A 26,071-nucleotide genomic window follows, 5' to 3' on the forward strand; every position below is an offset into this window, starting at 1 on the left:
GTATTCAAAGGCCAGAGTCTGAAAGGTATCAGAATTAAGTGATAATTGTTTGATTTCGGCTTAACAGTATGTGTTTAGATTTCATATGCACAAATAATTCTGTTTTAAACTGACACCATCAACTTGAAATGTAACCAGTTACAATAAATGAATTTAAAATGGTTTCATATACCAGGTTTATCCCTTAGTCTCCCTGACAATCTTTCATTTTACTGTCATATTTTTATTTTTTTAAAAAGTTTTTTCTCTCCCTTGTGCAGTATAAAAAAAAATCACACAAACAATGGAATTTGATAGGCTGTACAAGGGAAATGGTATCAAATGCACATAGTAAAGAAAATGGAGTGATGTGTGTTTTTTGCTCTAATTTTTATCAGTTTTCAGAATTTTATGACAACATTTACTCACTTTTGTTATGATGATTAACAGAAGTGTGGTTTTTAAATTGACTGTGTCATTTTAAAATAAATTACTTTAAAAATAAACTGCTTTAACAACAAAAAGTCAATATTTGCCAACAGTTGAGGAAGTAACTGTGGTAACTCAGGTACCAGTGTGTGGTGGTTATGATTCACCCTGTCCACAAAGCAACCATAGCCACTGGATGTCCCTGTTAGCAGCACTTCAGTCAAGCTCTGCTGCTAGGGAGTTAGAAGAAGTCACTGGGACCCAACATCAGTTCAGATGGCCCTGGAATCCTGTGGATCCTGGGGGATCTGCCTGCTTTGAGGGTTGTCCACATTGTCTCTTTTGGAGATACATGAAAAAAGCTATGTAGGAGGATCTTTGTGAAGAAGTCCTCATTGAAATTCCCTCCCCCAGAACCCTTACTTATCTTCCTGTATTGCTATGGGGGGGAGTATTATTGGCCCCAAATAGACTAGCACCAGCACTGCCTCCTAGGCACAGAATCATCCTGGGCTCTGCAATGATTCTTCTTCTTTTGTGACTGCTTTTGCCCACGAAAAGAAGCCCATCTGCATTGCTTTCAGGCTCCACAGATGCAACAGTAGTGACTGGACATGTGAAGCAGGAAAATAGGGGACTGCTCACAGGGCAAAAAACTGGTTTAAAAAAATCATTGAAAGTTGCTGAGATGATGTAGAGTGTCTGAATGGGTAGATCATAACATCTGTGGTTGTGAGCTGGATTAGCTTTAGTTTTCCAGAAAAAATCAAATGCTATGGAGAGCTGGGTTTTGGAAATCCTTACTTACGTTTACAGGGCTGTGCAGGGTGAAGAGACAGCTAAACTTAATTTTCACTCTTTACTTTTGTGCAGCTGCTTTCGTTTGCATACTCCGACACAACTCAGGGGTGAGGGTGAAGGGAGGAACAATGGATTTCATGGCATATATTACTCAAATTGGAACAACTTCCTGCTCCACATACTATATGGACAGTGGTGTAGTTATGTACTAAATAAAAGCCATAAGGTATTGAAAACAGATTAATTGCTGTGGGGGTAGACAAAGTGTATTTTGTTGAATTTAATTTGTAAACACTGAATAACTGAGAAAATGTTCCGTTAACGTTTGTTTATTTCTCATGTATTGATCAGGTCCTAAAATGTTAATTACAGTTCTGTTTGTATTTCACTATGTTTTAAAAACAAATCAGTAAAAGTAAGCTTTCTAAAATTAAAAATAGCAACATGTAGGTATGATTGAAAATTTATCAATAAAGTAAAAAATCATACAGCTACGGTATAAGAATAACATGCTGTTAACTGTTTGCTGTATTTTTGGGAATAAGTTTAGACTGAGCTAACCCTAGGGTAAATTTACAAAGATAAAGAAATATGTTAGCTCTCAAATTTGCTCCTAGATGTATAATGCATAGCTTATAAAACGAGCTCTTGTATACTGGAGTACTGGATCTCTTTATAAGTCTTAGATGACAGTCATAAGAACATAAGAATGGCCCTACTGCGTCAGATCAAAGATCCATCCAGCCCAGTATCCTGTCTTCTGACAGTGGCCAGTTCCAGGTGCCTTAGAGGGAATAAACAGAGCAGGTAATCATCAAGTGATCCATCCCAAAAAAAATTTGGTTAAGTTTTAGAGCAAAATCGCTTAATGGCTTCAGTGGAATGCAAGGAGAAAAGGGTGCAGGATGATGTTGCATATGACATAGTGAGGCAGGATGAGCAGCATTCTGTCATAGCACATGGGGCTGTACTGGCAGCTATGCACGTCTACTACACTGCAGCCTACACCATAGTGTAGGGTGGAATGATTTGATGTAAATGGGACAAAGTGAATCCTCAAGCAGGCAACTGTATATGTTGCTATCAGCCAAAAGTGTAAGTCAGCAGAATATCAGGTGCCATGTTGTGCTTGCTCAGGGTTTGGAACTGCTGGCCTAACTAGTAGTGTGATGTTCCCTGGGAGACACTGGACCTACTTCTCTTCTTACAGGTTTAATTCCATTGACTTTCATGGAGTTATTCCTGCAAGTGCAAAGTAGAGCAGAGTCAGGCCTACGTTGCATTTGGATGGCAGGCAGATAATATATTATAGTGTGTGGATGTTTGTTGGTCAAAGCAGGATTTGCATCATAATGTGCTCAAACTACAAATATTAAATTGCTTTTTTAATTTTAGAAAACAAATAGAAGTAAATTTTAGCTTTTCATCAGTCTATTACTCCAGCCACAAATTTCCAGAGTTTCATAATTGTTTGAAAGCTGAGTTTGATTATATTGCCCCTGAAGAAAATTATAGAACATTGCATCTGGTCAATTTCACTAATGGAACAAAATTTAATAGACAGCATTTGCAAGAAGAGAATTATGTAAGTTTCCAGATTAAACATTTGTTTTACTTACTATAACAAAATACATTTCCACAAAGAATGTTTCTCAAATTGCTTTTTAAAATCTGCTTTGTTTTCAGGCATTGCTATTTCTGATGAACTTGAGAAGGTAAGAGATATTGTGTACCTAATGAATAGTGTAAACAGGCAGATGTTTATGGTAGTTTTAGGCAGTGAGAGTTCAATGTTGCAGTCCTTGCGCATACACTTAACTCTTATTCAGTTCAATGGGGAGCTGGTACCTAAGGGCTGTTGACAGGGCTCATATATGTTACGGCTCTGATCCAAAGTCCACTGGCATCAGCGGAAAGGCTCCCATTGACTTTAATGGGAGCCTTTAATGGGCTCCTAGGGCTTTAACTCTGGTCACGTAAAAGCTATTGAGCTGTACATCTTATTTTGCTTAATTTTATCTATAGGGATAATTTTATAGGATACCGAAAGCTAAATATTTCCTAGAAATATAATTATTGTTGATTTGAGGTCATATTTTTGGGTAACGCCTATTAAATTTAAGTTAAAGTAATTATACTGTTTGTGAACATCTTTAAGAGTATTCTTTGGCCCCAGATCTGATTAGATATGCACATGCCAGAAAAACAACATGAATACTAATTTCACAGTTGCATGCAGTGTAAGATGAACTCTTCAATAGTGGCCACTTAAAGTGGTGGAGAGACTTCTCCAAGATAGGGGTTTCAGAGAGGCATGATGCATATTGCCAAAGAGTCATGTGGGATATGGGGCTGCTATCTACAAATGATGGTGTTTGCAACACCTTTTGTGTGTTTATTGCACTGAACTTTCTAATGCTAACATGCATTCTAAACTCAAGTAATCCTGTTAATTATGTTAAGCATGTGCTTATAAGCATTTCAGGACCTGGGCCTTTATTCTTACTTTACACACATCTAGAACTATGTCCAGTAGTAGTTGTTAAATGTAAAAACAAAAGATATGCTACTGGAACCCTGACAATGTGAATAGTTTGTATTGAAATGAGTGAGCCAGTCATAATTGTTTTGCCTGTCATAAACCTGTGAAATGTCACTTTTTTTGTTAAAGAATAGAAGCATTTTGAGTGAAAGAGAATTTGTTATCCCACATGCTTTTATTTTTGAGGAAGTATCTAAAAAATACTTACATTTCATCTTGATGAAGACCTGTTTTTGCCTCAAAACATGCAATATTTTAAAATGTTATATTTCAGTGTGAAAATCACCATTTAATGGGAAGCAGTATATTGATGACATTACTAAGATACTGATTTGTTAAATAAATTTCAGCAAACAGAGTTCATTTGCTACTGTACTTACCTGCTTATTTTGAACATTCTGAAATTTTGTTTTAATCCTTGTATACTTTTCAGTCATGCAAACTGTTTCACATTTTTACAGTATTGCATCTGCTTTATCATATGTTTGAGGAAAACAGGTAAAGTGAAAAAAATTAAAGAGAAACCATCACTTTGAAAATTACATTAATTTTTTTATGCAGTGTAGTTGTAACTGTTGGTCCCATGATATTGGAGACAAGGTGGGTGAAGTAATGTCTTTTGTTGGACTAATTTCTGTTTGGCGAGAGACAAGCTTTTGAGCTACAGAGAGCTCTTCAGGTCACCAAAGCTTGTCTCTCATCAATAGATGTTGTTGTTTCAATAAAAGATGTTATCTCACTCACCTTGTCTCAAATTCATCAAATTACTATAATTGAAGCATTCATTTCCATATCTTTCCTCTTTTCATTGTATATAGTTAATTTTACTGTTTGCTTGATGAGACAAATCCTTTTCTAGCCCCTGCAAGAGGTTTTTTCCCTGGTAAGAGCAGGAGCAAAGCTGACACTGACAGCAAAGAGGCGGCAGCCAAAGTGTGCACAGAAAGAAACTGAAGGAGAGGTGTTGTGATTCACAGATCAATAGATTTTTAAGGCCAAAAGGGACCACTATGATCATCTAGTCTGGCCTTTGAACTACAGAAGGAGTCACCCTCTAACACTGAACAGTAACTGCATTAAACGTAAAACAGTATTATCCCTAAAGCTGCTCTGTCTCTGCAGCACTATAAAACCTCTCCTGCCTGGCTTAATTTTCACAAAGAAACAGTACACACAACTTCACAAGAGGAGGCATGAGCCTGAGCATATTGGCTATTATAGTCTCAGGATTTCACAAAGGACCCTGCTCAATATAACAGGGGAGCATAGTAAAACTCAGAGTTTTAAAGCATTTTTAAAATTCAAGATACACTATTTAAAGAGTTCTATATTAGAAAACTGTTCTTTTAATTCGTTATTTAAAATCAAGTTGCATCCTTTCCTGAAATGTATAGCCCTGAATATGTTTACTAAAGGTAATTAAATTATTTGAAAATATTTTCAATATTTATTCATAGCGACATCCTAAATGTGTGAGACATTCAGGTTAAATAGCAAAGTTAATAATAGTAGAGCAATGGGTGGGTAATTATAGGCAATGGGTGGGTAATAGGCAAACACTAATTGCACATCTCTGTTCGTTAGTTCACAGACAGCCTTGCAATGGCTAGGGCCAGCACTGCCCAAAAGGGGCTCCTGGAAGTATGATTAGTTCATGCATTGATTCTCTAGCTCCTCCAGTGAGGGCTGCTGCATTCTGGATGCAGTTTACATTTTGCAGAGGGCAGGTGCTATTTGAATCACTGACATCACTAGGTTCTACTAGGAAAAAGTAGCTTGAAATGCAGCCCAGACTCAGGATGTCCTGCTGACTGCTCAGAAGAATGAGTTGAATCAGCTTTTAGTACTTTGGTTCATCCTCTCTTTGATCAGAACCTTCCACTTTGGGAGGGCACTGCCAGCTCCAGACCCTCACCTTAATGGAATACAGGTTGGAGCTGCAACTGCCTTTGACTTCTGAATCTCTCTTGTGATTTTGGGAACAATAATATATTGGGGAGTTTTATTTGCCTTTTGTTTTTTGACCCTTTAGGGGACATTTGGGTCACATTTTCACGCTTTTCTTCAGAAATGTAAGGGTTATTTTAAAAAAATAAAGCTAACGTTTTGAATCGGAGGCCTCCAGAGATTAGGGCTTTATGTGAAACTCCAAATAAAGTGAGATTTCAATAATATTGTGAGATTTGGCAACAGTGCTTAGAAATTCCTTTGCTTCACTCACTTTTTTAGCAGGGACAGTTAGTAATTGGAGACTGCCAAAGAGTCACTGATTCACAATTGCACAGGGATGAAGGTGGCCCAGTAAATCATAGCAAGTTTTGACCCCCTATCTGCTCCCCCCTGCCTAATATTAAAAGATTCAATTAGAGGTTTTTTCTAAGATGGTCTTTCATCTCTGTTATCTCAGAGATACTTTTTCATATTCTAATCCTGTAAATGCAAACATACTGCACCCATAAATACAGGATCCATTAAACTATAATCTATAGAGGGGAACAAATCTCGACTTTAAACACCAGGTGAGTGCTGCACTCGAAGTGGCAGAACGCAAGTACCAGAAACACTGAGATGCTGTTCTGGCTCCTCAAAAAAGTGCCAGAACAGTGTCCTGGAACATTCTGACAAGACTTGAGCAACAGCTTTAAATAATCAAATTGGACACAGTTCCCTCTCCTCCTCACCAACCTTATGGAAGACACATGCATTTGACTAAGATTACAGACTGAATCTCTTAAATTCCTACTTATCCTCTAGAAACTCCAGGACACACCATTCTGTGTTCTGTTTGTCCTTTAAAGTACTTCTCAGGCTAGCATTCCAAGGTTTTAATGGGAGATGCAGGTGAAGACCTGACTGCAAATTAAACATTGTATTTTAATTTACTCAATCATTTTGAAAGAATGCGCTAAATAATGCCACAATGTTCTCAGTACAATCTTCTCTGACTTCCTGTTTACCACTCTTACAGTGAGGGGCTGTAAAATTGAAAGGAAAGACATAAAGTAGGTCACTGAAGTTTTGATGTGTTGATCTAACACGATTTTAAAACGGAAGCAAGGTTGGCGAAGGTGAGGCATAACATGACTTGTTAAACTTCTTTATTAAATTGAGCTTGAAAATGCTGTGATAGAAAATGGACCAGTTCCTACAATCGTTTGGATGTAAGTCAGCATAAAAAGGGCAAATAACATTCATGTGCTAAATAGTCATATGCAAATTGCACAATGTATGTTGCAGACAGGGACAGGAGAAAGTTGGTCTGAAAAAAATGTGGATTTTTCCTTGTATGGTAATCTACAAATTTCAGTAAAATTTAAGGCAACAGCTAAAACCAATTTGTTAGCTAATTATAAATTGACCCCCTCCCCTTCACTCTGTCTTCTTTGGCTTAGAGCAGTTGGAACTGTTAGCAAGCACTTCCGAAGGGTAAGAGAGGCCATGAGGCCTTTAGATACTTTCAGAAACTGTAATTGGAGCATTATCTGTAACAATGGCATGACACACAGTGGTACTAGAAAAGCACTAATCTTTATTTCCTCCCTCTAGCAGGGCTGGCCTTACCATAGGTCAACTGAGGCAGTCGCCTCAGGTGCCAGACTGTGTGTGTGGGTGGGGGGGGGGGGTGCCACTAGGACTCAGAGTGTAGAAAATTGTGTCTGCTGCTGGTGCATATGTATTCTCTCTGCTCTAGATGCACAGAGATGGTGGAGTGCTGTGCTGGAGGAAGGAGGGCACAAGAGACATAACAGGCAGGCAGGAGAAAAGGTGAGAGGGAATAGCAGAAAGTAGCAGGAGCTGCAGGGAGAGAGGAGGAGCCTCTTATGTACCTCTCTAACACCCCCAGTAGCCTGCCCTGATTAACACCAGCTTCTCATGGAGCTTCCTGTTTCCTGCCGCTTCCCTGAATCCACTTGAGGAGAACAGGCAGTCAACTGAAGTGGTAGGAGCCAGTTAGGCCCTTAAGACGCTGATCTCCTCCCTCACTCAGGCGCTTCTACCAGCCTGCTTATTTGTCTCCTTCAACTGAGTGTTGAGAGCCACTATAGCTGGCACAGAACAGCAGTCATAAGTGAAAGAAGAAAACGCAGGATTCAGAAAAAGCAGCATTCAGCATTCTGAGGCAGCATTCAGAAGAAAAAAGAAAGCAAAGGAAACTTTTCTGTCTCAGGAGGAAGGAGCTCTCCTGAGATTCATAGACACAAAAGTTCATGGTGAGCCTTCCGGCCCCAGTGAGGATGTGAGTGGTGAGGAGATGCCTGATCTTCCAGTTAGTCAGGGTGCAGGTGACCTGGCAGCTACTGCAGCATCCATATCTCCATCTCAAATGGATGTAACCATGCACATTCCTGAAGAAATGTGTAGATCAGAGGAGAGTGTGGTGGAGGCACAAGAAACAGCTGCTGCTGAGTTTAGTTCCTTAAGTCTAGATGATCCAGGACTGTGGACCCACTTGAGCAGTAGCCTGAGGGACTTTCTTGTACTGCATGGGCTACAGCAAGTGAAAAACTGCATGTTCCCCAAAGACAATGAAAATAGAAGTTTCCCTCCAACACATTACTGGCATGAAATCCCCAATGGTGACAAAGTGGAGAGGCTATGGCTTATGTACTAAAAAATCCAGAATACTGCTTACTGTTTTTGTTGCAAACTCTTCCCAACGTGGCTGGAACATTAGATTGGTTCTACAGGAACAAGGGACTGGAAAAATGTGGCTAGAAATCTGGCATGCCATGAAAAGACAGCAAATCACCAGAGAGCATTCCATAGGTGGAAAGAGCCTGAGATGAGACTAAAGTTAAAGGCCACTATAGATGATCAGCATCAAGAGAAGATTGCATCAGAGTCTCTTTACTGGCAAAATGTTCTGAAAAAGCTTATTGCCATTTTGAGAATGCTTGTTACCCAAAACCTAGTACTGCGTGGCATTTCAGATCAGCTGTATGTGCCAAACAATGGAAACTTCCTTATAATTGTGGAGCTGATGGCTGAGTTTGATGCTGTACTCCAGGAGCATCTAAGAAGAGTCACCACCCAACAAATGTGTACAACCATTGCTTTTTGGAAAAACAATTCAAAATGAGATCATACAATTACGGCAACAGAAGTCAAACAGAAGATTGTGGAAGATCTGAAGTCAGCAAGATATTAGTCTGTTATTCTAGGCTGCACACCTGACATCAGCCATACGGAACAAATGACTTTAATGGTGCATTTTGTAACAACAACAGAACCTAGTGAAAATGTCCCTACAATGGTGACTGTCAACATTTTCTAGAATTTATTGACATTGATGATACTACAGGAGCTGGTATGACAAATATGCTTCTTAAAAAGCTGGAAGATACGGGAATTGCGGTAGCTGACATGAGATCAGGGCTACGATAATGGTGCCAACATGAGAGGAAAGAACAGAGGAGTGCAGGCACGGATCCGAGAGTTAAACCCTTGAGGTTTTTTTGTCCCATGTAGTTTTCATTCATTGCGCTTGGTGGTCAGTGATGCAGCATCAGCTTCTAGTGAGGCTGCTAAATTTTTTAATGTAATTCAAAGCATCTATGTATTTTTCTCTGCATCAACTCATCGATGGCAAATTTTGAAGCAACATCTGGGAACATACTCTCTGACACTGAAACCACTGAGTGCCACACAATGGGAAAGTCAAGTGGAGGTGATAAAGCCTGTCAAACACCAAATTGGGAAGATAGATGATGCCATAGTTGCCATTATGGAGGATAATGCTATGACAGGAACTATTTGTGGGAGAACAGTGGCAGAGGGAAATGGAATCACCAGAAACATACATAACTTCAAATTTCTGTGTGGCTTAGTGTTTTGGCATGACATACCGTTTGAAATAAATGTTATAAACAAGAGACTCCAAGGTGTTGACCTTGATATATCTGGAGCAATGAAACAACTGGACAAAACAAAGACATATCTACAATCTTACCGGTCAGATGAGGGATTTCAAAACATTCTGAAAAGTTCACAGAAGTTGGCAGAGGAACTTCACACTGAAGCTATTTTCCCACCCATTTTAAGAATACAGGAGTCACTGAAGAAGAAGACATTTTGATTCTGAGCATGGGATAATCCCGTAAGAGACCCCAAACAACAATTCAAAGTTGAATTCTTTAACTAGGTGCTAGATTGTGCAATACAGTCAGTTGAAAAATGTTTCAGGCAGCTCAAGGAACACAGCAGTATATTTGAGTTGTTGTATGATATTCCAAAACTCCTCACTATACCTGAAGAAGACCTACACCAGCAATGTAGGGTACTAGAGAGAATGTTGACGCAGGATGACATGCGCAATATTAATGCAAGTGATTTAGGTGATGAACTGAAAGCCCCTTCAAGATACATTTCAGCAGGATCAACTCCAAAGGCTATTCTGGAATATAAGTGCACAAATAAGATGAGCACCTTCTTTCCAAATGCTTTTGTTGCTCTGCGCATACTTCTAACACTTCCTGTATCAGTTGCCAGTGGAGAATGCAGCTTCTCCAAGCTGAAGTTAATAACACATCTATGCTCCACAATGACACAGGAGAGGCTGATCGGCCTTGCAACCATCTCAACAGAGCGTGAGCTCCCCCAGACTGTGGACCTTCAGGTGGCAGTTCAAATCTTTGCAGCCAAGAAGGTGCAGAAAGCACCACTTTGATTAGTCAAACAGATAAAAATGCCAGTGTTTACTATGCAGACAGACAAGAAAAGTTACATTTGCTGTTCGGGCATTTGAAAGTTAAGTGTTACTTAAAATTTTTGAACAAGGCATTTTAAGTTGTTCTCCTTTATTGGGGTAGGTAGCAGAGCAGTACCATGAGAGGAGTAGAACAGGAAGAAGGCAGAATTGAGACCTTTCAAAGTTTTGGCCCAAGCGAGGGGGCATGGGGGGCATCATTTGAGCTCCCCGCCTCAGGTGCCAAAATGTTGTGGGCTGGCTCTGCCCTCTAGTCACATGGGTCAGGATTACATCTGTCAGGTGACAGGGGCCAGTGTCCCCTGATTCCTGATGGTGACTGTTATGCTACCTGACTGCTTTACAACACAATTCCTACAGCTAAAAAGCATTTTCCACAAATTTCTGAAAAATTTGAGAGTACCACACAACAAAGATGACAGCAGTCCTAAAATGTGCTAAATCACTTTGTTTTCCCCATACTATTTTCCCCTTTTCAACTACTGGCTTTTCAATTTAAAGATAGTTTTCAGTATTGCTACAGTGTCTTCTCAACTTTGCAGTAAAATGTCACCACCTAAATAATGACTTCAACGGGCCTATAGGGGATACTGCCAAGAATGACCTTGAGCGGATCACTGCAGACTACGTGGCTCTGGGAAGAAGGATAAATGAGACTGAGGCGCAAGTGGTGTTCTTGTCCATTCTCCCTGTGCAGGGAAAAGGCCTGGGTAGAGACCGTAGAATTGTGGAAGTCGACGAATGGCTACACAGGTGTTGTCGGAGAGAAGGCTTTGGATTCCTTGACCATGGGATGGTGTTCCAAGAAGGAAGAGAGCTAGGGAGAGATGGGCTCCACCTAACAAAGAGAGTGAAGAGCATCTTCATAAGCAGGCTGGCTAACCTAATGAGGAGGGATTTAAACTAGGTTCACCGGGGGAAGGAGACCAAAGCCCTGATGTAAATAGGGAAATGGGATACCGGGAGGAAGCATGAGCAGGATAGTGCAAGAGGGGAGGACTCCTGTCTCAGATTGAGAAAGAGGGACAATCTGCGAGTTATCTTAAGTGCCTACACACAAATGCAAGAAGCCTGAGAAACAAGCAGGGAGAACTGGAAGTCCTGGCACAGTCAAGGAACTATAATGTGATTGGAATAACAGAGACTCGGTGGGATAACTCACATGACTGGAGTACTGTCATGGATGGATATAAACTGTTCAGGAAGGACAGACAGGGCAGAAAAGGTGGGGGAGATGCATTTGTATGTAAGAGAGCAGTATGACTGCTCAGAGCTCTGGTATGAAACTGCAGAAAAACCTGAGAGTCTCTGGATTAAGTTTAGAAGTGTGAGCAACAAGGGTGATGTTGTAGTGTGAGTCTGCTATAGACCACCAGACCAGGAGGATGAGGTGGACAAGGCTTTCTTCCGGCAACTAGCAGAAGTTACTAGATTACAGGCCCTGGTTCTCATGGGAAACTTTAATCACCCTGATATCTGCTGGGAGAGCAATACAGCTGTGCACAGACAATCCAGGAAGTTTTTTGAAAGTGTAGGGGACAATTTCCTGGTGCAAGTGCTGGAGGAACCAACTAGGGGCAGAACTCTTCTAGACCTGCTGTTCACAAACTGGGAAGAATTAGTAGGGGAAGCAAAAGTGGATGGGAACCTGAGAGGCAGTGACCATGAGATGGTTGAGTTCAGGATCCTGACAGAAGGAAGAAAGCAGAGCAGCAGAATACGGACCCTGGACTTCAGAGAAGCAGATTTTGTCTCCCTCAGGGAACTGATGGGCATGATCCCCTGGAGAATAATATGAGGGGGAAAGGAGTCCAGGAGAGCTGGCTGTATTTTAAAGAATCCTTATTGAGGTTACAGGAAAAAACATCCCTATGTGTAGAAAGAATTGTAAATATGGCAGGCGACCAGCTTGGCTTAACGGTGAAATCCTTGCTGATCTTAAACACAAAAAAGAAACTTACAAGAAGTGGAAGATTGGACAAATGACCAAGGAGGAGTATAAACATATTGCTTGGGCATGCAGGAGTGAAATCCGGAAGGCCAAATCACACTTGGAGTTGCAGCTAGCAAGAGATGTTAGGAGTAACAAGAAGGGTTTCTTCAGCTATGCTAGCAACAAGAAGAAAGTCAAGGAAAGTGTGGGCTCCTTTCTGAATGAGGAGGCAACCTAGTGACAGAGGATGTGAAAAGAGCTAATGTACTCAATGCTTTTTTGCCTTTGTTTTCACAAACAAGGTCAGCTCCCAGACTACTGCACTGTGCAGCACAACATGGGGAGGAGGTGACCAGCCCTCTGTGGAGAAAGAAGTGGTTCAGGACTATTTAGAAAAACTGGGTGAGCACAAGTCCATGGGGCCGGATGCACTGCATCCAAGGGTGCTAAAGGAGTTGGCGGATGTGATTTCAGAGCCATTGGCCATTATCTTTGAAAACTCATGGCAATCGGGGGAGATCCTGGATGACTGGAAAAAGGCTAATGTAGTGCCCATCTTTAAAAAAGAGAAGAAGAAGGATCCAGGGAACTATAGGTCAGTCAGCCTGACCTCAGTCCCTGAAAAAAATCAGGGAGCAGGTCCTCAAGGAATCAATTCTGAAGCACTTAGAGGAGAGGAAAGTGATCAGGAACAGTCAGCATGGATTCACCAAGGGCAAGTCATGCCTGCCTAACTTAATTGCCTTCTATAAGGAGATAACTGGCTTTGTGGATGAGGGGAAAGCAGTGGATGGGTTTATTCCTTGACTTTAGCAAAGCTTTTGATACCGTCTCCCACAGTATTCTTACTGGCAAGTGAAAGAAGTATGGGCTGGATGAATGGACTATAAGATGGATAGAAAGCTGGCTAGATCGTCGGACTCAATGGGTCATGATCAATGGCTCCATGTCTAGTTGGCCATTCAAGCGGAGTGCCCCAAGGGTCGGTCCTGGAGCCGGTTTTGTTCAATATCTTCATTAATGTTCTGGAGGATGGTGTGGACTGCACTCTCAGCAAGTTTGCAGATGACACTAAACTGGAGGAGTGGTAGATATGCTGGAGGGTAGGGATAGGATGTAGAGGGAGCTAGACAAATTAGAGGATTGGGCCAAAAAAAACTCGATGAGGTTGAACAAGGACAAGTGCAGAGTCCAGCACTTAGGATGGAAGAATCCCATTCACTGTTACGGACTAGGGACTGAAGCAGTTCTGCAGAAAAGGACCTAGGAGTTACAGTGGATGAGAAGCTGGGTATGAGTCAACAGTGTGCCTTTGTTGCCAAGAAAGCTAATGGCATTTTGGGCTGTATAAGTAGGGGCATTGCCAGCAAATTGAGGGACATGATCATTCCCCAACATTGGTGAAGTCTCATCTGGGGTACTGTGTCTAGTTTTGGGCCCCACACTACAGGAAGGATGTGGCAAAACTGGAGAGTCCAGTGGAGGGCAACAAAAATGATTAGGGGTCTGGAGCACATGACTTATGAGGAGACTCTGAGAGAACTGGGATTGTTTAGTTTGCAGAAGAGAAGAATGAGGGGGGATTTGATAGATGCTTTCAACTACCTGAAAGGGGGTTCCAAAGAGGATGAAATCTAGACAGTTCTCAGTAGTAGCAGATGACAGAACAAGGAGTAATGGTCTCAAGTTGCAGTGGGGGAGGTTTAGGTTGGATATTAGGAAAAACTTTTTCACTAGGAGGGTGATGAAGCATTGGAATGAGTTACCTAGGGAGGTGGTGGAATCTCCGTCCTTAGAGGTTTTTAAGGTCAGGCTTGGCAAAGCCCTGGTTGGGATGATTTAGTTGGTAATTGGTCCTGCTTTGAGCAGGGGTTGGACTAGATGACCTCCTGAGTTCCCTTCCAACCCTGATATTCTATGATTAACTCTGGGCAGAATTAAACTGACATGAAAAAGACAGTGACAAACATACATTATAGGAGAAGTATAGGGTAAAAGGTGGAGTGAGGGAATGTGGTGAGGTGTTATGGTAATACAAATAATAACAACCAAAGAGCAAAAGAGATTAAGACCCAGATTCTGCAGCTGATTCTGAGCTGGGGATGTTAATGGGTGGAATGGACAGAAGCCAACTGCAGGGTCAGGACCACAGTAGAATGGATATATAGATATAATACAAAAACAGCCCATCCCATATAGGATCAGATTCTGGCTCATTCTTAGGTCTTTTTTGCCACTCCAAATGGCTCTAAAACAGCTCTGAACAGGTAGCTGTGGATTTCTTCCTACATAAGGAAAATCCTAGACTGGTGCAGAGTCAAACACCTGTTTATGTGAACAAAACTCTCTCTCTCAAGGAATATAGGATCTGGCATTTGAAATCTTTTCAATTTCAAGTTTTGTCTTTTAATGCCTACATTTGGCTTCCTCGAGTTAATTGGAAAACATTATTTACAGATTTCAAACACTGTGAGCACTTTGATGGTTTTGTATTATGAATATGTGCTAATATTTCAAACTTTGCATTTACTATAATTTAAAGTAGTCATCCCAATTATTTAGTGTTCCTTTAAAGATCATTTGTTATTGAGGAGGACAAAAACATATGGTTGCTAATCTAAATAATCATCCTGCTGCTTCTTCTCCAGATGCCATTTATTAGGACAGTGTTGTTCTTACAGTAGGAATGTATCATGGGATGTAGAGCCAAATAACAACCATAAGGATTTGTCTTCCTAAAATGATTGTCTTTCATTACACATCGGAATATACAATATATCTTAATTAGGAGCACTGCATTTTAAATTTCCTTGCTGTCCTAGAAATGGCATTCAGTGAGAGCAGGATAACCATCTCCATCACATCATTTCAAAATGGCAATTCTGGAGCATAATTTTCTTCAGATTATCACCATTCCACATCAACTCCCACTGTACGTATAAGCACACAACACTGAGAAAATGGGAAAGGCTTATGCATTGCTTTTACACAAACTCTTTACATAATCATTTGGCCTATTTGTTTTTGTGTGATGCTGTGAAACATCAGTAGTTTTTAAAATGCCCAGGGTGTTGTTTTTTTTTTGTCTTCTACTAGTTATTCCACCATATATCTTCAAGCAAATTGTCAAAAAATATGACTTCCAGCTTTGAAATTGCAGTTTATCACAGTGGCAATATACGGTGTACATTATTTGTTGCCTATTGTAATGCACTGAATGTCAGCCAAATAAAAGTATCAGAGGGGTAGCCGTGTTAGTCTGGATCTGTAAAAGCAGCAAAGAATCCTATGGCATCTTATAGACTAACAGACATTTTGAAACATGAGCTTTCGTGGGTGAATACATGCATGCATCCGACGAAGTGGATATTCACCCACGAAAGCTCATGCTCCAAAACATCTGTTAGTCTATAAGATGCCACAGGATTCTTTGCTGCTTTAGCCAAATAAAAATATATTTTAATTGTGGATTTGAAAATATGACACACAAAACCAGCAGAATTATTTTAAAATAGTTGATTTCCCTGCTCAGTAAGATTTTCACACTGAATTCATAATGCAAAAAAGAGATGATATTGAATCGAAATATGCTATCTTCTCTGTGTTCTTCAATATTCAAGTGACCTCATTCGTTGCTTAACATAATTGAAACATTGGTGTTTCCAATAGGAGGGGGTTTATTAAGAATGTATAGTTTTAAAGCCAAATTAGTAGTGATGGACACCTGGCACTCCTTTTCGAAACGATTGGATTTTAAAGGGAAAAATGAAGAGAGATTCTGAGTAAAACTGGATGAAATTTTTCAGACAAATAATTAGTTGCTAAAAAAATGCAGTTTTGGGGTAGCCCAAAACTATTCATGACTTTGGGGAATAATTCTGGCCAGAAGAAAATTCTTTTTAAAAAAACTTGAAACATTTCATATCAACAATTTAAAGTACAGCCTTTTAACTTTTTTTTGAAATGACATTTTATTTTGAAAGTTAGCTAGATTTGTTTTTTTAAAGAAAGGTAAAAGAAACACCTGAAAACAAAATGAAACTAAAAAACTAATAAACAGAAAAATTATCACAGCTGGAACAAAACATTTTGTTCAACTTGCAAAGATTTTTTTGTTTTGTTTTGTAGGCTCAGCAACTGAGCCAAAAAATATTTTATTTCCTCAGCTCTAGTTCTGAGCACCAAGATGGTCAACACCTGACTGGAGTTAGGGCCTAAATCCAATGTACATTGAAGTTAATGGGAGTCTTTCCATTGATTTCCGTGGGCATTGGATCAGGCTTTTGACCTTTTAGCGTCCTGTACTATTTTAATAAGGATCAATACTTGAGGTGAAGCAATACGTTTTTGTTTATTCCCTGTTTCCAGTTTATAAACATCACTGAGAATGAGCAGCATAGAGGTTTCTTTGTTTATTTATTTTGGCTTTTGTTCCTATTCAGGATGCAACAGGTTTTAATACTCCTCTTCTAAGACCTCGTGTGATTGGAGAATGGGTTGGTCGCGAGGAGAATGATGCTGATCCATTGGCTGCAGAGATGTTGCAACCTCCAGTACCAAGAAGTAAAAATGAACAATTGGATAGTGAAGATAGCAGCAGCAGTCCTGGAGGAAGGTGAGGTTTTGCTTTTATAGTTTAATGACTCGTGAAAATCTTTTTGCAAAAAATCTCTAATTTTTAAAAATTATGTATTGTCCAGTTTTAAGGATCAAGAATGTGAGGTGTATTATATTCCATATACAGTATACCAGGAACCTGTAAATATGTAGTAGGGATTTAATGATATTGGGCACAATACTGTAGATGCTTATACACATGAGTAGTCCCATAACTTTACTTATGTGCATAAAGTTAGGTTTATACAGTAACTCCCCACTTAACGTCCTCTTGTTTAATGTTGTTTCAATCTTACATCCCTGCTCAATTACAGAACATGCTCCATTTAAAGTTGTGCAATGCTTCTCTATAACCAGGGCCGGCTCCAGGCATCAGCCCAGCAAGCAGATGCTTGGGATGGTCAACGAGAGGGGTGGCACATATGGCTCTTCGGCAGCAATTTGGCGGCGGGTCCCTCGGTCCCTCTCGAAGGGAAAGACCAGCCACTGAACTGCTGCCGAAGACTGAAGCGGCGGCGACGGTGGCAGAGCTGATAGAGATAACGGCTTTTTTTTTTTTTGCTGCTTGGGGTGGCAAAAACCCTGGAGCTGGCCCTGGCTGTAATGTTGTATGGCTGCCTGCTTTGTCCACAGCTGGCAGCCTGTCTATCAGCTCCCCTACGCCCACCCCCTACAACGTCTCCCATCCTCCTGCAGACCCCATGGATCAGCACCTTACCCATCCTCCCCCGGCCTCCTGCCTGCAGGAATCAGCTGGCTTGCACCGTTCAGGAGGGAGGAGGGAGGAGCAAGGACTCGGCACATAGGCTCCCCTTCCCTCCCCTGCCTCCTGAATGCCTCAAACCAGCTGATTGCCACAGACAGGAGGGAGGGGGGAGTCTGCGTGCCGAGTCCTCGTTCCTCTCCCCTCCCTCCTGCCCCCTGAATGTCTCAAGCCAGATAATTGCCGCAGGAAGAAGGGAGGGAGGAGGAGTGAGGATGCGGCGCACCTCCGTGCTCCCTCCTCTGCCTCCTGTCCATGGCAATCAGCTGCCTTGCAGCATTCGGGAGGGAGAGGAAACCTGTGTGCTGTGTCCTCGCTTCTCCTCCCTCCCTCCTGAATTCTGTAAGCCAGCTGATTGCTGCAGACAGGAGGCAGGGGATGCAGGGGGGAGGAGCAAGGATGCTGTGTGCGGAGTAAAGGGGAAGGAGGGAGGGAAAGAAGAGGTGGGTTAAGGGTGGGGGCTCGGGGGAAGGGGTGGTGTGGGCGGGCTGAGGGTTGAGCCCTGCACCCCTGGTGCTTGAAGAGTAGGGGAAGCTACTGCTGTTGCTGCGCAATGTGCATCTCCTAGCCTACAGCACCTTCAGCCTCCTTGCCTGCCTCATTGTCTCCAATGCCAGTGGGCTTTGCCTGCGTGGGATAAGGCGAGGGCACCTCCCAGCTATAGTACTGTACTGTATGGCAAAAAAAACCAAAAATTCTCTGGGAACCTAACCCCTCCATTTACATTCATTCTTATGGGGAAATTGGATTAGATAGTCACATTTTTCAGGAACATAACTACAATGTTAAGTGAGGAGTTACTGTATGTGTTTACGGAGTTGGAAGCATGGTTTTAGCATTTTTTTGATTGGTACTTCAGATGAGACAGTTTAAGCTGTCTTCCTCCTTTAGGTGGTTTGTTGTAGTTTTTTGCTAATTCTATCTTAGAGAAATAGGAACAAATATAACTATCCTCATTTAAAAGAAAAATTGATGGGGAACAGCAGCTCCTCTATATTATTACAGGGCTTATCACCACAAAATTTCCCCTCTCCCAATTTTATTTCTCATGTTCAGTTCTTCAGTTAGCATCTTGGTATTAAGTTCTTTCTCAAGGAGAAAATTGTTCAGTATAGTGAATAGCTTTTGATAATTCAATGTACTCAGTTATCTCTTAGCTGGAGGAGGAAAAATCAGATTGTTATTGTGCCTCAATCACAGAAAATATATTCAGTTTTCACAAGCAGAACATTTTACATGATTAAAATGACAAAAGTGGACTGTTTATAACAAAAGGAAAAGTATTCAAATTTGTTTCCAAATGTTATTCACACTTTTTTTTTTCAGTGTTGCATTCTGTGGTGCCTCTAGTGTTATCAGGTCCTCCACTGACATTGCTAAAGGGAAAAGGCTGTGTCTTCTATGTGCCCAGACTAGGGCATAGACTCTCACAAGCATATTTCCGTTCCTCCTCTACGTAGGTAGCAGTACTCTCCCTTTAAAAACATCTGCAACATCTATGGTCTTGAGAGCAGCTTTATGTAGGAATTTGCTCCTCTACGTGGTCTGTCAGAAGCTGGATTTATTATTTTTTTCAGGCATTCTGCAAAGCTCTCCCCTACCTACTTTTTATCAGACACTGGTGGAAAGAGTTGGTGGAGGGTGGTTACATTTATGGGCAGTCCTTTGATATTGTTTTGTACATGTTTCATGTATGGAATAGGCACCATTTGTGTTGGATGGTATAACAAGGGACTTGGATGGTCAGTCAGCCTAGTGGTTGAAGTACTTGGCTTCCTGCTCCTTGCTTCTATAGTTAAGGTGCCTCAGTCTTTAAAGCAAGGGTGGGGGGCCCTCCATCTCCACCAGGTCCCAGCCCAGGGCCCTGTGTATGTCCTACATCCACTGCCTTGAGCTACTTCCTATTGTTGACCCTTCTGTTTGTGGCATGACCCCTATAGTCCAAGTTCCTATTGTGGCTTGTCTCTTAGTAGTGATCCCTCGTGGACCCTGGGTGGTATCCTGCTGCCGTCCCAGGTTCCTCTGGGCAGGACAGCCATAAGCTTGGTGGGATTGGAGTCTCCACAAAGTCTCCACCCCTCAGTCACTAAGGTGCTTCTGTGCCTCTTTCTCCATCTCCTTTGGCCAGGAAAACAGTGCTTGGGCTCTCACAGCTGCCTTGGCTGGCAGGCTAATGATCATTCCCTCCTGCCTCTTCGCCAGTCAGCCCCGAACTGAGCCAGGCTCCATCTTTTTCCCTTCCATCCAGGCCTGGCATTGGCTGCAGGTATAACAGGGTGGAGCTATCTGGGCCCTAAGGGTCTCCTTAACCCTTTCTGTGCTGGTGGGTGGGTCCTCTGCTTCACCATAGATGGACATCAATAGGTATTCTTAAAAATGCAATAGAAATACATGATGATGGTGAGCTCACTTAGCCTGGATTCAGACTAGAGGAAGAAAAAAGAGCTGAGCTCTAATTGGCTGCTCAGCACTGGCTCTGTGGTGGTGGTGTTGGGCAGTGGCAGTAACGAGCCATGCAACTCATTATTGGGGCTGGCTTACTGGCCACGTGCCTGCTTGTTCAGCAGCATAATCAGAGTATAGAGATGATCTGTTCATGATTGGTGATAGGAAAAGTGGATGCTACGTCCCCTTCCTCAGGGGGAAGGAGGCAGAAGATGGCTTCCTCTTCCTAACCATCACCTAAGAGAGAGAAAGAAGAAGAGCAGAGAGAAGACAAGGGATCAACCGCAAAGAACATTTTTATTTCTGAAGAAGGATATGGGAATTTTTATTTTATGAGACTTCACTGCTAAGGATGTTAAGGAGAATTGTGATTGGTGCCTTTGAGAGTATTATTCAAAGACTTTTAATGGGGTGAGGAAAGCAATGGAGTCACCATTGTCATATTGAGGTAAGTACATTAGAGAAAAGTATGTGGTGCCTGATATGAGGAGAGAATCCTACAGTTTGGAGGAGTCTAATTTCAGATAGAAGGCAGTGATGAAGAGTTGTTGAAAGTTTAGCACATAAGTTTCCAGGGATTATATTAAACTACATTTTTTCAAAATTTTTCACATTCTCCAAAATAAAATCAAACAACTTGTTCTTTTATTCAAAGCTGTTTTTTGTTACCTGGCCCTTAAGAATGCTCATGCCCCGTAAGAGTAAATGATCCCCAAATATACTGTGTATATACTCATTCATAAGCCTGAATTTTTTTAGTAAAAAAGGGAAGCACCAGAATAAGGGGTCGGCTTATGAATGGGTATAGAGAGGGAGAGGTGGTACACAGCTCCTCCTAGGGTGACCAGATTGAGACATGAAATATTGCGAATTGTCCTGATATTTTGTACTCCAGTGCAGAAGCAGAGGGAGTTCGTGCCCCCAACTCAGCTCTGGCCCCACCCTGACTCCACCCCCTCCCTGCCCCATTGGATCCCTCCCCAAATCCCTGCCCTGGCCCCGCCACATTCCTCCTCCTCCTTGCCCTCCCTTCCAGGCTTACACGAATCTGCTGTATGGCAGCGCAAGCACTGGGAGGGAGTGGGGAGAAGCAGGACACGGTAGCCTGCTCAGGGGAGGCAGAGGTGAGCAGCCAGCTCTCGAGTTGTTGGTTTTTTTTGCTCAGCCGGAGACTACCCCAGCCCCCACCCCAATATTTCATGTCTGTCATCTGGTCACCCTAGGAGGGGCTGTGTACCACCTCTCCCTCTCTATGCCCGTTCATAAGCCATACATATAATACATCAATAAGTACTGGGAGCAGCATGCTCTGAATTTATAGGGCTAATTAGAATTCATGAAATAGTAAACTATTAATCAGTGTTTTGTTGATTGCAACATTTAAATTACAGTAAACCATTCTGTTATTTAATTAAAACTGCTTTTACAGATCCAGACTAACACGGCTACCCCTCTGATACTTAATTAAAACTGTTTGTAGCCTAGAGTCATTTGGTCACATTTTACTTGTAACTAAAAAAGGAAGCATTTCATAATTCATAATCTCTGTTTCTGTATAAATCTGGTAAAGGATGATTTATAAACACTATGAAGTAATTTTAAGACAAATGTAAAGACAAATATTTGTGACAGTTTATTGGCCATTCATTACCAGTACCTACATATGCTAAGCTTTTAAACTAATGCTGCACAATAAGAAGAGGAAAGTAAAAACTGCGTATTTTCCCCTCACACAGTTCTCCCCACCATAATAGTGAAATATTCTTAGTATCCAGAGGTTTAACACTTGCAGATTTAGGCCCATGTTGTCAAAGATGCAGGCTCTTTTTCTCAGCTCCTCCAGTCACTGGCAGGATGTCTGTCATTGGTGCCATGTACCACTGAGTGCCTCCCCAGCTGAGCTGTTCTGACAGGTAAATCCCCATGTAATAATCTGAACTATCTCATAGAGCTGGAAGGGACCTTGAGAGGTCATTGAGTCCAGTCCCTTGCCTTCACAGCAGGACCAAGTACTGTCCCTGACAATTTTTTTTTTTTGCCCCAGATCCCTAAATGGCCCTTCAGTGATTGAACTCAAAACCCTGAGTTTAGCAGGCCAATGCTCAGACCACTGAGCTATCCTTTCCCCTCACTCTGTGATTGTGGTCACAGAGTGTAAAGGGCAAGTTGTTATTGCTTAGAACAGTTCAGGAAGCTTTGGGAATGGCATTCTTTAGGGGAATGAACAAGCGTCTAGAATGACTGGTTCTTAGGTCTTACTCTTCTATTGCTACCACACTCCCTTTTTTGGTACTATCCCTTTCAGCATAAAATAGACTGTAGAAAATGCCAGTGGATATGTGGCTTGTGGGATGCTATGGGTGCTATCCTCTGTGCTGCCTCTAATCTCACTTTTAAAGATGTTTTCCTAATTTTGCTTCTCTCAATATTGTACAGTGGAAGAAAAACATATTATCCTTTGTTAAGAATATGGAGCCTGGTTTTCAGAGGTGATAATCACCTATAACTCCTACTGAAGGCAGCGGGAGCTGGCAAGGACTTAGCACATTTAAGAATCAGGTCTACTTATTTGAAAGGAGGTGGGAGTGATTTTTAGAAATTGACAGCATACAGAGAGTGAATTACTAAAAAGATTGGGAAGAGTACATTAATCAGATTCAAGTAGGTTAGTAGTCACTGGTTTGTAAATTTTAGCCGTTGATGGAGGCTCTGTGTTGCTGGTGTACAACAGGAAAAGTTAGTAACATGAGATAAGGGACAATATGAAAGTACTGGTGACAGTTTTGTTGGTAGCTGGCTCAGCTTCAAGAATTCACTTTGTGGAAATGGGATTAAGTGCAATCCTGGCCACTTCCATAATTTTCAGGAGGTCAAAATATTTTCCTGGGATAGTTCTGAGAAGATGGAGATCTGGGGATTTCCACACGGGGATGGTGGGGGGGAATATGTGCACACAGGAGGATTTTAGGGGATTTTAATGAGAATCTCAGTTCCCAAGAGTTAAAAACTGGAGACTCAACTAAGTAGTTAGAACCCATGGATGCCCCATCTATACACCAATCACCGCCTCTCTCAGAACCTGCCCTATCTTACCATTGCTTATGTGCCTCAGGAGAGGTGGAGTGGTCTACATCTATCTACTCTACACCTAATTCAGGGAGAAGCAGCAAGCCTATTTGCCCCTGCTGGGATAAAAGGTGGTATGAGACATCTCCTACATTCTCTCCACAAGGTGGGGGGGAGGGTCTCAGATTTCTCTTCTATGGTGTGTCTCCTAGGGTCTGAGTGGTTTGGGGTTTCCCCCATGCCCAAGAGTCCTCTCTTAGGTACAGCTGTCAACTATCTTGCATCTCGAGGTGCCTGCCTGACTCCTAGGTTATGGATACAAGTCCTTGATCAGTAATAAGGATCATAAACTGCACAGAAATATTAACACCAGTCACTGGAAGAGGAAAGACTAAAAACATAGTCTCCTGGCTTTCAGTTCAGTGGACCCTTCTGTGGGTTAAAGGGTAATTGTGACTTTCACGCAAGATGCATGATTTTTGGTGGGGTCTGTTTACGCAAACTTCTGCCTGTTCCCTGCATGTTCCCAACTCGTTGAGAAATCAGCTCCATACTCCCTTTTTCCCCCACAAATGAATGTGGTCTCTTTCATACTGTTGTGATAATTGGACCTACAAATCTACCCTAATTGTGAACTCATCTGTGAAAAGTGAGTGAAAGTTCATAAAATATCACAATAACTTGTAACTGCAAATGTTGAGGGGGAAAACTTCAAAGGGGAGACACTGAATTATTCCAAACTAAAAGGCCTACAGATATAATTGAAGGACTGTGTTATGGTTGTGCTTGGTAACCAAGAAAAGTGTGAGACCAAAAATCTATCAACCAAAATTGGTGTGTCAGAAATTAGGCTTCATTTGTGGACAAAGTAATGAGAGTATGGGCTGTTCTGCTCACCAACACCCTTTGTGGGACCTTAAAGAAAGACTTTGGGGAGAGAAATTGGCTACTGGAGGGAGCTTCACCGTCATGGCTGCCATCCCTATTGTCTCCTGGGATCCCAGAACCTTCCTTATACTGATACTGAAAGATGTCCTTAATAGATTAGGCTAGAAAGAGGGAGCCAGATGACATGGCCAGCTCTGTCTGAATCACAACCACCACCTGAAAAGTGAGAACTTCTCTCCTCTCCCCCCGCCAAATGTGTCCTTTTCCTTCCTTACCTTATTTTGTATCTTTCCTATCCTCTCTCCTTTTTCCTTTGTCTAATAAGAGTTTGACTGAGGTAGCCAAGACTGCATATTTTGAAACACTGAAAGAGGGAGCTAAAGCAATGCCCTAAACAGCCTGATGTTGGAACAAGTTTGCCAGGTCTCAGAGTGGCTGATAAGACCACATTCTGTGCCTATGCTTTTCCAGCAGTGAGGCTGCAAGTGAAAGTCACTACCAGACACAGAAGCTGCATTTTCTCTGTTGTCTCTTCTCTCTCCATTTGTTTGTGTTTGTCTTGTTTTGAGTTCTAGGAAATGAGATTGGACTTTAACAACAGTAACAATGAGAGGTCCAGCCCATCTCAATTAATTTCTTTTCCTTAAACAGGACAGTTGTTAGTCTCTTAGATGGATTAATATATAAGTTTTTTTTTCTCCTATGAAAAGCTGTCTCCAACTAAAGGGAAAGAACAGGCAATGCTGTTAAAATAAAAGCCTTATTTGATACTTTACATTTCAAATGCTTTAACTTGTTTTCCCTTCTTATCCTATGTCTTTAATAAAAGTTTTACAAGATTTTTAATTGTGTCTTTTCCATAGTACTAAGCAGGCTATGGTCTCTTTCTATCAAACCCTGAATCTTGTTTATGCTCTTTAATGTTGGACAGAGACTGGGTTATGTTAACACCTTTGGGCCATATATTCTATCTAAATTAATACAACACTAACCCTTCCCCACTCCCCCCCCAATCCCCATAGCTATAGGCTATTCCTAATTTTGTGTTAGAAGTAATGGGATAGTCTAGTCATTAAAAAAGTTGCTAGGTGTTCATGTGACAAAGCTTTGTATGGGCATTATGAGAGGATATTCTAGATCTGTAGTGGATTATCTGCATATAAATCAGTACTACCTAAATCCTTACCTCATGTTTTCTATGTGCCCAAATAAAATATTTTCTTTTATACAGTATTTTTATATGAATCTTTACTTTCAGTCACATGTAAAAAAATCACATAGAAATACCACCCAATTTTGCATATCTTTTTATGAACTGGGCCCATAATTCTTTTTTGGTTGAAAATGTGCTTTATTGTTTCTCATACTCAAGTGAGTAAAAATATTATGGTGAAGAGCATGAGCCATAAAAAATATTTTTGTGCCTTAAGACACATAAATCACACTGGCAAGATACTTTATATTCCATTCTCTTCTAAGCAAATCCAGCTGAGCTAAAAATTAAAATGTAAAAACATGTATTTCTTTTAAGCTTGTTAAAAGAAAACATTTTTATTTATAAAACTAGTAATATAGGTTTTTTTGCCTTTATATCGGGAAAGAGGATTTATATCACAAAACTCTGAAAACAGAGAGACATAAAAATTATGTGGTTATGATGATTGAATCATACACTGTGGGGTTCTAAGCTTTCACTAGTGTTGCCAATTGGGAAACTGCCATAACAGCAATAAGCCATCTGTAACTGGCTTTATGATTTTTTCCCCAGTTTTATATGTAAATAATTTATAGCCTGTTCCAGTGCCCTTTGAAGTCAATGGGAGTCTTTCCAGGCCGTTGGGTGAGACACTTAGGCAGGAACTAAAGGGTAGGCAATTGTACAATTTTTTTTTTTAAAACTCT

General features: G+C 41.3%; 1 protein-coding gene across 1 annotated transcript in view; it reads left to right on the top strand.

Moving 5' to 3' along the window:
* C2H8orf34 (chromosome 2 C8orf34 homolog) overlaps positions 1–26,071 on the top strand; it is a 285,462-nt gene that overhangs the window by 92,107 nt on the left and 167,284 nt on the right. The window contains exons 5-6 of the mRNA XM_050940939.1: positions 2,896–2,924; positions 16,833–17,005. Of these exons, the coding sequence (XP_050796896.1) occupies positions 2,896–2,924; positions 16,833–17,005 (202 nt within the window). The remainder of the gene's footprint in view (positions 1–2,895; positions 2,925–16,832; positions 17,006–26,071) is intronic.

The sequence above is a fragment of the Gopherus flavomarginatus genome, chromosome 2 (genome assembly GCF_025201925.1).
Source record: "Gopherus flavomarginatus isolate rGopFla2 chromosome 2, rGopFla2.mat.asm, whole genome shotgun sequence".
NCBI lineage: Eukaryota > Metazoa > Chordata > Testudines > Testudinidae > Gopherus > Gopherus flavomarginatus.